The following is a 13,958-nucleotide window of genomic DNA, read 5'->3' as shown; positions in this document are numbered from 1 at the left end:
CTTCCCCAAGTACAGCACTGCCAAAGCTCTCAAGTGTCTCAAACATATTTCTATTCCATTTCCCAAGGTAGAGAGCTGCTCATTTTCAAAAAAACCAAGTTCTGTCCAACTGTGTAGACATCAAGATTAAGACTCCTCCCTGCAGCTTCCGGAGTCAGACTGGGAATAGCTGGTGACAGTCGCATACAGTGATACAGTGTTGGGAATCTCTGTGTTAAGAAAGTCATTCGAAGTATGGGGAAAGGTCATTGCTTTTCGCTGGTAGATTCCAATTCTGCATCTCTGTCCTCAGCATCTGCAACAGCAAACTTGGTTGCTGTAACCTGAGGGTCCTCTATAAGGTCATCCAGATCCTGAGCAGTCGTGGTATTAAACGCTTCTTCTGGGTAACTAGCAGAGAGCTCTAAGGAAAAAAAAATATATATATATATTATAAATATAAATATATATATATATATATACACACATCGTAAGAGATTTTGAGCCTGCAGCTTTTAATTGTAAGAATGCATACACTGTCTTTCAAACCTTGTGTTTCAAACCAAGCTTTTCTCTTTAGTAAGAAGGCAAAACCTTCGAAGTTTTCAGACTATTAGAGTTATATCAACATAGAAGTTAGGAAACTATTTACCACTTTGTTGTGACTGGCTGTTACACTGCAACTTCGCCTGTCTCCGTTCCAAGGCCAGTTGCCTGTTCTTTTTGATTCGCTCTTGTTGCTCCTCTGTGAGGGTTGTACCAGAGGGAGAATCCAGTTCTTCTCTTATATCTGCAGAGCCAGCACGTAGGTCTTCAGTTGCTGTATCCAGCCCATTGCTTTCCCCTCCACCATCTGATTTTAAAGGAATTGCAAAAGGTGGGGGTCAAGAGGACAAAAATCAACATTTTGAACCTGAATATATTGCTAAAATGTCATCTTGTCAGGTATTTAAAAACATTTCTGACCATATGCTGCATTTTAAAGTTGTATTAATAGCTGAAGATCAGTCTGTGATTTAGTTTTCAGCTACCTGGTAAATTTTCATCCAGCTGTATGTAACCGATATGCAGAGTGATATAAATCGACTGCTTATCAGAGAACCAAAACACACAGCAGCAAGTAGCTTCTGACTATACAGCAGTCTTTTCACCCATAAGCTGTGTCTGAAGGTCAAAACTCAGTATATTCAGAGGTACAATCCTTACTATAAGGCTAGATACTTTTCTTTCTACCCATGCTAGTACCACGGTGTCCTTTGGAAAGTGGAGGGACTAGCTCTGGGAATCAATAGATGGGTAAAAACACAGGCATGAAATAGCCAATTCTGAATTCAGCGCGATATTATTATGGAATATTTATTCAGCTGTCAATATTAACACATGCAAATGGAAGCAGTCCAACTATGCTATACGAACCTCACCCACCAACAGGCAAGCAAAGCACTGTCTCAAGATTACCTAAGGCCAAGTATGTTCGTACCTCTGCTCACTTTAAACTTGTAAGCAGAAGGTAGCTGAAAACAAGGCTTTTTAATACCATCGTCTAGCTTCTATTTCTAGGTTGCATTTTTATTTCAAAATTGTTAGATATTTACCCCAGCGTTTCACCTCAACACTGGCCAGCTGTAGCAGTACACTGGCTAACAGTTCAAGAACATTATCAGTAGGATTTAAATACAAATGTATGGAACCATCGCACAGAAAAATCTGATATCTCTACAGACTCTGTCGGCAGGAACCACTTATTTACTATTTGTGGCTTCTTATGGTTGCATTAAACATCTCTCAAATGCAGCCAATAGCAAAGAGAGCCACATTTCACCTAGTGCCCTATGGTCTTCCCCATAGATACAACAAAGCTTTACCTCTGTGAACATTTTCACTGCAACATGTTCAACAAGCACCGATTTAGCTGAACGGTGTTCAAATGAAAGTCCAAATGAAAGCTACAGTAGAAGGGTAAATGCTTGCAAAGGACCTCAGAAAAAACTATAAAATCCTGACATTTCTGCTAGTAAAATCTTTCATACTACCCTCTAAGTGAATTCTGCTCCTTTTTATAAATGAACTTATTTTCTGCTCCGTCTGAAAGTGTCATTTCATTAGAAGAAACTCTTGAATTATCTACTTAAGTGGCTGGATTTTGAAAGAAGCAGCAGCAGCTACATGCCAAGAGTGAATATACATAGCACTGCTTGGATAAAAACTCTAAGCACTTTTCCTAACAACCAAGAGCCCTCCAGACTGCACACTCATGTGAGAATAAAATAAGTTCACTTGAGAATAGCAGTTCAGGATTTTCGGAAAGACCATTGCTAACAATGCTGATTTTAATACCCATTTCCTCTCTATATGCCTCTCAGTTATAAACATATGAGGAGTATTTAAGTTTCATTATCAGTTATGTAATTTTAAGTCTTTCACGAAGGCCTGATTTCAAAGTCAAGGACCAGTTTTAATTGCTTCTACGCCAGAAAAATGAATCCTGACCGTTAACTCAGTGAGAAGGAAAGGAAAGAGGGATGGTTCGAGTATTCACCACTGAACAAACAGCACAGAGAGCATACCTTCATTATTTTTGTAGTCTTCATGCAAAATAGGAAGATCAAGTCTAATCCGCTTTAGACAAGTCTTAAAATGAAAAGAAACAATACTAATATTTCATCTGTTTCTGTTGAGATGGTTTTTAATACTACTCATTTCTCTTTACCTTTCCCTACAATGTTTGGTTTTTCTGCAACTTTTAAAGCTCTGGGTCGGTTGTTTTCCCAACACTTCATCTATCACCTAACCAGAGGAATCTGCACTCTTACATAACATTTCTTTAGTAAAGGTGTCTTTTGTAAGTCAGAGCAGATTTTTGAAGTGCAGTTTTAATAATTAACGTGATAGGAACTTTCAAATACTGGATTGCTTAAGTGAAAGAAATTAATTTAAATCAAGTTATAATCCTAAATACTAAGCACAACTTAAGTCTTTTTTTACTGTGCAACTACACTCATAAACCTACCCCTTATAGTACTGCATGAAGAGAAACAGACGAGCAGCATGTACCTGAACTTCCTTTTTGTTTCCCAACGACTCTACTCTGTCAATAAAATCATCAAACTGCAATTTTGGAAATAATCTATGAGCCCAGTGTTCCATATGTCGCATAAGCGTCTTCAGGTCCTCTGCCTAGAAAGCAAAAACAAGACATCCAGCTGTTAAAAGTTGAATCAATAGAGCCAGGGGGAAAAGTCAGTACACGCGGAGGGGAACACGCCAATAATATTTCATAAAATATTCAACTTTTGTAGTTTGAAAGTATCTCGAAAAATCTATGTAAGATAGAGGTCCAGCATCTATCCTCCCACAATCAAGTTTGTAAGTGCAGTTTCAAGTTGTGAGAAAAAACAGTCAACAATATTTAGAAAAACTATTTCCATACTGTAAAACATTAAATAGGCTTCTGAGAAGTTGCCCCTTAAGCAGCCTATACCCAAATCAAGACTGGAAAACATGGTTATCATGTTTACTTTTATTTTTAAGTTTAGAAAGTACAAAACAATGCACATCTAAATAACCTTATCCAATAAATATTCCCACTTACATCAGCAGTTTTGCCTAGTTTCTTTCTCCTCCTGTTACCCAGAGAATTTATATCGTAACTTTCTTTGTAAACTAAAGGTTTCTTTGCAAAGGTTCTTGTAGTCAATTTAATGATATTTACTTCAAAAAGAAAAAAAAAAAGACAATGAGACAGCTTGTGGAGAAACTGCTGCTTTCTCTTTGCTTTGCAATTTAGTATTAGAGGCTTTAGGATAGAGGTGTCACAACAGCCAGAGCAGGAAAAAGCATTTCTTAAGACTTGAGATTTCAAACGCATTTTTCTACAGACAAGTCACAGATGTGATATCCCTGTCCTGAAGAAAAGTATTTTAAGAGCAAAATACTGGTTCTGAGTGTTATTTATTTTTATTTGTAACTTCAAAATTCGGCAGGATATGTTCGAACTATGTTAGAAGGCTGCACATGGGTTGCCTAACCAGAGCTGAGTATCGAGACTTCCCATACAAGCAGGACAGCAATCCATCTATCAATCTAAGCTAATCCCTCAAAAAACAAAAGAGAAATTCAGAATTTCTCACCTCATGCCCCTTACCCTTGAATTTTGTGTTGTCAAACATGTGTCTTAAGGCAGGAAGTCCTCTTTCAGAAATCAACCTGTTAGTATGAAAAAATCCAAGTTATTTGAAACTCATACCTACTTTTTTTTTTTTTTTTTAAATCAAACTGCTCCCTTTTGTCTAAAACTTTCTGCAAGTTTTGCTTGAGAGATGTATGGGCTTAAAGGCCATAAAACAAAAATAAACCACACAAAAGCACGCCAGAGGAATTAAGACTGCGAGAAAGAATGAGACTTTTTTGGAAAGTCACCATAAAAACAGCACCTGTCAAAGCAACTTTTTGATTACACAGAATTAAATGGGAAGGCCACTGCACATCTCTGTGCTGGCCAAGCAGTACCAACTAGGTACATGCCCAAGGCAACCAGCTATAGCATCAGAAAATAATTTCATCAGAATATTTTAACAGAAAAGAAAACACAAGGTCAGATTCTTTCTATTTTTTATCGACACATTTCCCCAATTTTAGTGGAAAGAGCAAGGGAAATACTAAAATCTTTAACCTGTACAAATAAGAGTTTATCCACTTCGTACAGAAGTCAAGGGTAAGTGCACTTATACAGCACTTTAGACTATTATACTCGGGCTTTACTTTGAAACATACTTCAACTAAACTATAATATATCCAGAGTAATATGTCTGAGCCAAAATAAAGATCATATAGCTCGAAGATAACCAAATATATATCAGAAAGAAAGTCTGTTAAAAACAAACAACAGACATACACACACACAACCTTTGGGCATCTAGCTTAGGTATTGGTCTTCTAACTGCTCTCTGTCTAGTCACAGAAGAATCCTTATCCTTCCCTTGGGACTGCTGGTTATCATCTGGTTCTAACAAAAGAAATAAAACATACTGTAAGTATATGCAAATTACATTAACATTACACAAGCATTACACAGCATAAACTTTTAAGTTTCTACCTTACTTCAAAGGCACGTAAGCATTCCACTGTACTTATTACTTCCAACAAATGTTCGCACATTTCTACTTCCCCCACAACATGGTCTGGAAATCAACAGAATCAGGTTTTCTAGCAAAGAAGGATAACTCCTTTTCAAAGACCCTAGTTTACCACTTGCACATTCCTGATCAGAAATGTATTCAGAGTGGTTGCGGCCAGTTCTGAAAGTTAAAACACTTGAGTGATAACAGGCGTTTCCAAAACCTTAAAATTTTCAATTTTTAAACTTCACTATCACCTTCAAAAATAGAGAAAGGGATGATATGAGCACAACCAACAAGTCCCTATGTCTTTTAAAGAAGTTTGGGGTGTTTTGTTCAAGGCTGGACATATACTTTTGACTAACAAAAAAGCCACAACTACCTCTCCCTGCTAAAAACTAGCAATTAATTGACATACTGATTTTTCTTTTATATTTGTACCCTTGACCATCCTAACGTTGGAAGTTCGGGATTTCCTTTTCATGTATCAAGGAATTAAATCTATTCCAAACTGTATTTTCTAGTAAACAGAACAGCGAGGATCAAGAAAAATACATACGTAACATGTCTATTCATATTTGCCTACAAACAGTACTTTCAAGACATCTTTCTGCCTTCTGTTAACCAGTTCACTATACTGGATAGCTGTAAGATCTTTCAAAATTTCACTTGTCCCAAGCACTTTGGCTATTTTCCAAAGCACATTCCCTACAGAAGAAACCACCATCTCCCGGGACTACTACACTCAGCACTCCTACCTTTTCTCCACTCGAGGTAAGTCATAAAGGGTAATTACACATCACTGCTGTACACTTATCTCTACAGATGTTTGGGTACAAGAGTTTGAATTTTTAAAAGATTCATTTGTGCTGCAGATGTTTCAATTGAATTAAAAACAAACTTTTCCCACAGCTGTGAAGGTGTGGAATCATATATATTTTAAATCTAACAAATGCCCTCTTATCTACAAGACTTATTTTTATATAAAGCTACAGACAGTTACCTTTATATGAACAATATACAGAATTGTAGATAAGAAATTAAACATAACAATATACAACACCAAAAGTAAGATTTCTACAATGCAAAATTGGTTCTTCAGATGTCCCAGGTACTCACCTCCATTAGCTACAGCCCATTCGGCATCATCTTTTCCTGGAGAGGTAGGAGGTAGAAGAGGTGGAAACGTTTCATCTTCTGTATTCTCATAGTCAGGAAGATCAAACAGGTTGTTTTCCAGAGGATCTATCATTGCTGCAGATCAAATTTCTCTCCTGCAGGAAATACCAAAAAAAAAAAAATTAAAAGAATTTTAAAAGAAGCATCGAGAAGCAAAGCATCAGTTACATACTGACGTACTGCAACACGGCTGTGTCTCAGCTTTTCTAAAAAAAAAGTAAAAATAAAATTGAAAAAATCCCCACTCTGCTACTTAGGTAGCAGATACCACGCTTAAGGGTGACACAACCCAGCCTCGCCATGCCAGATAAAAGTGTCTCTCATGTCCTAACTTATCCAAACTATTTGGGAGGGGCAGAAATGGGTCACAGATATTTTTTTTTAAAAAAGAAGTTTTCTAGCTACAGATTTCTAACTAAAGCACTTACTACGGAGCCGTTTTCCCACAAAGCCCTTGAAAACCAAAGAATACTGGGCCGGGGGAGAGGAAACAACCCCCCTGCTTCCCAGCTTACCCACTCAGACGCGCAGCCTGGAGCAGGATTCCCTTTTCCCAGTCCTTTAGCGCGGACAATTCCAAAGCCTTGGGCGCCACTCGAGCCCGCCTCGACCCGCTCTCGCCGCAAACAGGCGGCTCCGGGAAGAACCCGTTTTTCTGAGGAAAAAGTTCCCTCACGGGGGGTTTTGGAGACAGGGGGGCCTGTGAAGCCGCCGCCGCCGCCAGGCCTAGCTGCCCTTGGGGACGGCCCTGGGGGCTCTCCTCCCTTCCCGCGGCGGCGGGAGGGCTCCGCAGCCCCTTCCCAGAGCGGGGCAGCAGACAAAGGCCGGCGGCTGCCGCCCGTCCGCGCCGCCACGAGCAGCCCCCGGCGCGGCCGCTGCGCGCGCAGGCGGCGCCGCCACAGCCGCCCTCTCGCGAGCTCTCGGCCGAGGCGCGCGGCCGCTCTGCGCCTGCGCGGCCGGGGCCACGCGGGGCTTTCGGCGCCAAAAGCTGAGGGGAGGCGGGAGCGGCCGCCGTCGTGAGGCGGCGCTGCGGCCCCTGCGGGGATGAGGGGAATTTGGGGCATCTTGACTAGGCTAATTCGCGAAAAAATGACGAAATGCCCCTGAAATGGGGTTTAATATAAGGCATGAGTAGCGCTTCTCTCTGTCCTACCTCTGTGGTGAAGTGCTCTCAGAGCAGGAAGCTGTCCCAAAGCCTTTTCCTGTACAAACGTGATGATTCCTTTCTGGAAATTAAAACTAAACTGCTTGTTGTTGTCCAAGCTTTAAGAAATAACACCAACCACAGTGAGATTTGGCAGCTGGGTGCATAAAATAATCCTTTAAGGGCTTTAGCTGCAGTTTGCAGAAACAACGGGAGGGAGGCTCCATGCTGGGGCCTCTGCTGGCACTGCTGGTTTTGTCAGAGTCGCAAATCCAGTTTTCAGCTGGTGAAATACTAGGCTGCTGCAACTGAAAAATATTATTTGCATATTTTACAGGTCAGTCCCTGTAAATGCTTCTGGTTTTAACTATAGAATGTTCAAGCAAAATGAATGAGTGCCTGTTACTAATATACTGAGGGAAATGGTTTTACTTTATTTCACTGTAAATTCAATATAATATTCCTGATAATTTCATTTATTTTTCCTGATATGACAAAAATCACTTGCAGATACATCCCAGGTTAAAAAATAAAGGGTATTAGTCCTTAGTTAAAATTATAATTTTAGCAGCACCAAGTGTCTAATACTCCAGGAAGTTCTTTACGTTGACAGTAATAGTCACTCTTTATATTAAAAGATAATCTTTATAAACAAAAGAATCACATATTTGGTTTGTTGCCTGAGTATCTAACCAATTCAGAACTGTTTTCCTTGTTTTTAGCGCTTTTTTTTAAGTACTCATGCCAGCTGAATGTCAACTGAATTTACTAGAGATACAAAATTCTCAAATTTCCTGAAATTCCTGCATGCTTTCTGAAAATTGACTGGTGGGTAGAAAAAAATAGGCAGCTGGGTTGATGCAGAGCAAAGACAGGGAAACTGAAGCCTTTTCGTGTCCTGTTTTGCAGTCTCCATACACACAAGTCAGGCAGTCTGCAGGAGCAGAGATCTGACCCATCTTGTGACATGTGCTTCATGCTAGCCAGGACGGAATGATAGTGAATGTGGAGAAAATGCCTGAAAGGCACAAGTTTTTTTAATAAAATTTCTGTGGCAATGCTTCCATTCCTGTTTTTATGAACAGAAAGAAAAAAAATAAAGGAGAAGATTACTTACAATCCCTGCTGAGGAGTGCAGTCTTATAAAACCTACCATATTTATGCGACTTTGATTAATCAATATTTTTGAAGAGTGTTTAATCAAAGACTGGGCCTGAAGACCTGGGTGGTTCTTTCCAGTCCTATGTTCCTAATTAAATGAAAAACATATGCCAGCAGACATTGATTATTGTTTTTTTCCTCAGGAAATAGATAACCAGGCACATGCTGATAAAACAGTAAGTCTTAAAAATAAAAGCCATAACTTCCCTGTATTCTAGAAAATACTTCTGGTTTCTAGTTTAGGTGAAACAGGTGTATTACTTGCATGCTTCTGTATTTAATAATGTTATTTTATGAGAAAAACTGCAGAAAACTAATACTTTGTCTCATTTCCTGTTTTATCCTACACTTAACATAGGTCAGAGGAAATTGGTAAAATGGAGGACTGACAACTTCTACATTTGGAGAAGTTTAGTGCTACAGGAGTGCAACCTGTTCTGCAAAACCCACTCAGTAATGTGTTTGTAAACTTGTTTGTATCATAAAACCAATCCCCATCCAATAATCCCCATGCAAAACAGGCTGTGTTGGTGCCAGCGTAGCTGTGTCAGTGGGAGATGACAAGTTTAGCAATGTTGACAGATATCTGTGATTTATACCTTGTTAATCTAATCTAAATTTTATATTACACAGTCAAATTAAACATTAATACATTTTTTACGTTTTAGTATACATATATATCTATATTTCTGATCCACAGTAGGTATTTCAATCCCTATATCTTGAGGAAAACAGCATATATAAGGCTGTGATCTCTGCTTGTTTATGTGTCCATCTAACTGTCAGCCCCGTTAGTGCTAACAAAATTGGTGGCCAATTTTAGTCAAACTTATATTAGGCTTCTTAAATTCCATTGCTTATGTGATTAATTATTTTCTTTAATTCCTCTTCTAAGCAATAAATAGAGAAGTATTAAATCTTACAGATTTGTGTGTATATCTTGGCAGTAAAATATGGTTAATCGGATTTTAAAAATCTGGTTAATTTAGTGATACAATTAAAGTGCATAGTAAACAAGTTTGTGAAAAAAGGAGTAATCTTAGGGATTACACTGCTTCACTTATATTTTTTGTTCATTTTTTTTGCGTAAGCCGTTTTCAGGGACACCTATTTGTGAAAACAAAATTCCCACCGCTTCACACTTGCTTTGTTTGGGGCAGGGAAATGCACTTAATTTGCAGTTGTAAATATACCGAACTTAAATCTATTGGTTTATAGTTAAGTTCCAACCAACCCACAACACTCTTGAAATGTTTCAAATATATCGTATCATCACACAAAAGAAAAGAGATCATTTAAGAAATAATAGCATGCATATATAGCTCAGTATTACAAACAAACCAACCAAAGAAAAAGAAGTTTCTCACAACATATCCAGCAAAGCCCACAGGCCACCCAGCTCGTTTCCTAAAACTTGGTACCCCATAAAGCTCAAGAGTGTCATAGTGCCTGAGGAACTAGGAGATGGCAGCAGCAATTAGCTTGAAATGGCTCCTGAGGCGGCATCAATCCATACACATATGATTGTATTTCTATATTAGAACAATTCAAAATACCTTTGTTTTCTTGTAGGTTGAAAGGACTCCAGAAGTGCGGTGTGTTTTGCAGTGCGAGGGTGAGGTTCGCCGCCGGAGGGAGCTGGCTCTTAACGTCACCTGGCATTTAATGGAGGTGAGTGTGTAGGCAGGGCAGAGCTGAGAAAAAAAAAAAAATATATATATATATATATATATTTACTTTATAAACGGGTGAGATGTTAGGAATAACAGAGCACTATGCAAAATATATATGGTAGTTCTGTAATGCTAAATTTCAGTTTCTATAAAAGCATTGACTAAAAAAAGCTTGACTAAAAATGATGCTTATTTTGTGTTGCAAATAATTGAAAAATATCAGAGTAGTTTTTCGTACAAACCACTTAAAGTTATCTCTGCACTTTTACTGTCAGCTGAAGTGATTTATAAGATCCACATTTCTTAGCCCTAGGTTTTTGGTTTTCTATGCCAATACATGGTAGAGAGCTACTTGAAAATAACATTCTCTTGGTTCTATCTTTGTCATATAATTACAAAGCACCAGAGCACCTCAGGATCAAATAGCCAGGAAAGGCAGAACTTCGTAGAAAGAGACACGCACTCAAAGTCACTATTGCTGGAATATGTCAAATTCATGTGGATTTAGGACGCTACAATTATTTATCAGGATTAGCTCTCCCTTTGACTAGGGACTGATTACCTCTCATCCGAATGAATCCAGCCATTCCTAGTATTGAACGCTGCCTTGTAACAAAAGCTTTTTTTTTTTTTTTTTTCTTTCATTTCCAAACTAATTTTACTATTTATAATTAAGCGTTCTCCAACTGTAATGCTGTTTTCATTTTTACTTCAGGCATTCACTGTGGGAAAAATTTAGCAGCTGTTATTACCCCCGCGGAGGTTTACGTTTTAATTATAGATGCGCTCGTTTCCACGCTAACGACGGAGGGAGGGAAGCGAAGTGCCCCATAAACCGCGGCTCTGTCCGCGGAGAAACCCGCAGAAGAGCCGGTGCCGAGGAATCGCCGGGCGCCCGCTCCTGGTAAAACTTCCATAAAAAGGCAGGGAATGCATTAACTGGGGATGCAGCGGCCTGGGGCTGCGGCACACTTCAGAAATAAAAATAGTATTAAAAATGGATTAAAAAATAATATTCTTAAAAAAAAAAAATGGACTGCGGAAGGGACAGGTCCCTCACCATTCCTCGCGGCACCAACAACTAAGGGCAAAGCGCGCTGAGGGCAGAGCTTCAGCGCGGCTTCAGCGCCGCTCTGCGCAGGCGCGGCGGCGGGCGCAGGCGTGCCGGGCGGGCCGCGCGGCCAGCGCATGCGCACAGGCAAGGACGGGCACACTCCGAGCCCGGGCGATTTTTGCCGTCGGGAGCTGCTGGGAGGAGGTTCAGCCCGGTTCGGCTCAGCCCGGTGCTTCTCCGCTCTGCTGCGGGGGCCGGGAGGCAGCTTCGGCGCTGCGGGGCCGGGCGGCCCGCAGCTTGCCCCGAGCCCGCGGCGGGCGGTGGGGTGGCAAGTCGTAACTTTGCCCCGTCGGAGGAAATCGCGGCCGAAGCGGGGGTAGCGGCTGCGCTCGACGTCACCCGGGGCTCAAAGATGCCCAAGAAGAAGCCGGGGCCCATCCAGCTGAACCCCGCGCCGGATGGCTCCGCCGTCAACGGCACCAGCTCGGCGGAGTGAGTGTGGGGGCGGCGGGGGGGAGCCCAGAGGTGACGGGAAGGGGCGGCGCGGAGGGGCCGCGGAGCGGCGGGAGCCCCCCGGCACCGCGCGAGGGCCGGGGGCCGTGTCCGGTAAACAGGCTGCAAGGCGAGGGGACTCGTGCAACTTGTAAGGGCGAACTTTTGCGCTCTTCGGAGCGGCCATAGGCGTTGGGTATGTTCATACGTATGTATAATGTATATGTGTGTGTATATATATGAAATAGTGATACCAAAGTTAATGGTACCCGTTAAATGGAAGCTTTTATATTATTACAATAACAAATGTCATTTCTTTTACGCTTCCAACAGTACATCTTGTAAACAGGTGTGCGTGGGGGGAAGTTATACTGAAAATTGCTTAAGCTGTAGAAAATACTTTTTTGTTGTTGTTTTTTGCTTTAAACAAAACTATGCTAATGTCAGTAAACTTGGGTAATTAACTGGTAATGCTAGGTAGTTCAATGATGTGTTTGTAGCAGCTGTTTTTGAGCATATAATAAAAACATTGCCCTTGAAGAGTGTTAGGAAGGGAGGTCTAGGCTAATCACTGCTATACATGCCGGGGGGAGAGCACTTGGATATTGAATCTTTACATTTTGTGTATGAAGTAAGGTTCTTATTGAGCTTCATGTTAAGTATGTGGGTCTGGGTGAGCAAGGTGTGTTGAGTTTTACCAGTCAGGCAATCAGCACCAAAGTGTAACAAACCCTTACAAAAGGAGCTTTTTGGAGCTTAGCAGGCCCCTGCTCGCTACAGGATTTGTAGATTGAGGTGGTGGGCTGGCCCTAGGAAATGAGGATGGAAAAGCAGGTGTGTACTGGGAGAAGAGATTCCTTTCCCTGCATGGCTGTTTCGCTCATCTTCCTTAGATACATCACCTGGGCCCATTTGCCATGCACACAGCTGTGCTGAGATGTGTGAGCGTCAGGCAGTGCTCCACGCTGGTTGTTGCTGTCTGATTTTTCACATAAGCTCTCTTCTTATATAACCACTTCAGTACAATAGCTCTGAAAATAGTCGGTATCTGGCAGCTCCAGCTCGGGTATGTCTAGCAAGCTATTTTGATGATTAAATGAAGGTGAGCTCCTTAACTTCAGGCAGGGATTTCTGACTGTATCTGAGAATTTGGATTTAAATATTACGTGATCTTTGTTCTCGACCATAGGGGAAAAATGATATTTCTATATTTGTTTATATAGCACATTCCAGTTGACTTTTGTCAGGGTAGCTGCAAATTCCTTGATCTAGTATTTGTGGATTACTAGTCCATACTAGCCTAATTTATAGAATAAGTCTGTAAACAACTATCATTTGTTTAATCTGGTACTTAAAATCAATCACCATTGACCTATTATGTTAGGCATAGTCTTCCTTCAGCATTTCTCTATTCAAGAATGTCATTAATTTTAAATCTCTTATACATGCTTGATATTACTTGTTGAAAACTTATGAGATCTCCTGGAGTTGTTAAGTCTTATTTATACTAAATAACTATCTTGATTCATTTTCTGCTTTGTATGTTAATTTATTTGGTTGTGCGTATCTCCTAGGTTTTTACTCTTGGTCATATATTAGACTTCATACCTGGCTTTTGCCATAGTTTTGTGCTGGATTTTTTTTTTTTTAACAACTGAATGAAAAAAAAAATACAGCAACTTGCTTTTCCGTGAATAGATAGAATTAATCATGAAAATATCCCTTCCTGCTAGAAATATTAAAACCTTATTGTGAAACAGTAAATCACAAAAAATAGTTGAATAAGAATTTGGAAATGGTCTAATAATGAATTTAAACAGTGGCTGCTAGCCTTCATCTATAAGCTTGATATTCTCCTTTTTCTCTCTCCTGCTGTGGATTCCCTGTTGGTCAGTGCTTGAAATCAGTGGTAGAAATGTATGTCTGTTTTTATATGCAGATACATTTTCAAGTGTTTGAAGTATGCTAGGCATCTGTAAACTACAGTATTCGATTGGAATTTTGGCTTTGTGGCTTTCCAGCTGCTCTTCCGCTTGCACCATATACAAACCTGTCACTTAGCAAATTATCTTGGTGCTTCCCTGTTCTTTTTCAGGGAGAGAAAACCTTTCAAGAGAAGGAATGAAAAGAGCTTGGAGCATTTAGTTAAGTAAAATAAA

General features: G+C 40.3%; 2 protein-coding genes and 1 non-coding gene across 3 annotated transcripts in view; 1 reads left to right on the top strand and 2 right to left on the bottom strand.

The window, feature by feature from the left end:
- Positions 1-196: 196 nt before the first annotated feature.
- On the bottom strand, positions 197-6,361 carry TIPIN (TIMELESS interacting protein). The gene is made up of 7 exons (XM_088523967.1): positions 6,216-6,361; positions 4,885-4,984; positions 4,110-4,185; positions 3,034-3,156; positions 2,547-2,610; positions 632-832; positions 197-403 (listed from the first exon to the last, which is right to left on the bottom strand). The coding sequence occupies exons 1-7, from the start codon at positions 6,346-6,348 to the stop codon at positions 246-248; spliced, it is 855 nt and encodes a 284-aa protein (XP_088380093.1). The 5' UTR covers positions 6,349-6,361; the 3' UTR covers positions 197-245.
- LOC148596373 (small Cajal body-specific RNA 14) lies at positions 1,659-1,794 on the bottom strand. Its single transcript, XR_015913170.1, has one exon.
- A 5,250-nt stretch (positions 6,362-11,611) lies between the features above and the next one.
- The window catches only part of MAP2K1 (mitogen-activated protein kinase kinase 1), a 35,359-nt gene continuing 33,012 nt past the window's right edge, over positions 11,612-13,958 (top strand). The window contains exon 1 of the mRNA XM_088534488.1: positions 11,612-11,799. Coding sequence (XP_088390614.1) covers positions 11,720-11,799 — 80 coding nt within the window. The 5' untranslated portion in view covers positions 11,612-11,719. The remainder of the gene's footprint in view (positions 11,800-13,958) is intronic.

This window comes from Tinamus guttatus, unplaced genomic scaffold (assembly GCF_059628265.1).
Source record: "Tinamus guttatus ecotype Peru unplaced genomic scaffold, ASM5962826v1 Tinamus_guttatus_pri_ptg000004l, whole genome shotgun sequence".
In the NCBI taxonomy this organism is placed as follows: domain Eukaryota; kingdom Metazoa; phylum Chordata; class Aves; order Tinamiformes; family Tinamidae; genus Tinamus; species Tinamus guttatus.
This window is presented reverse-complemented; position numbering and strand designations above follow the sequence as displayed.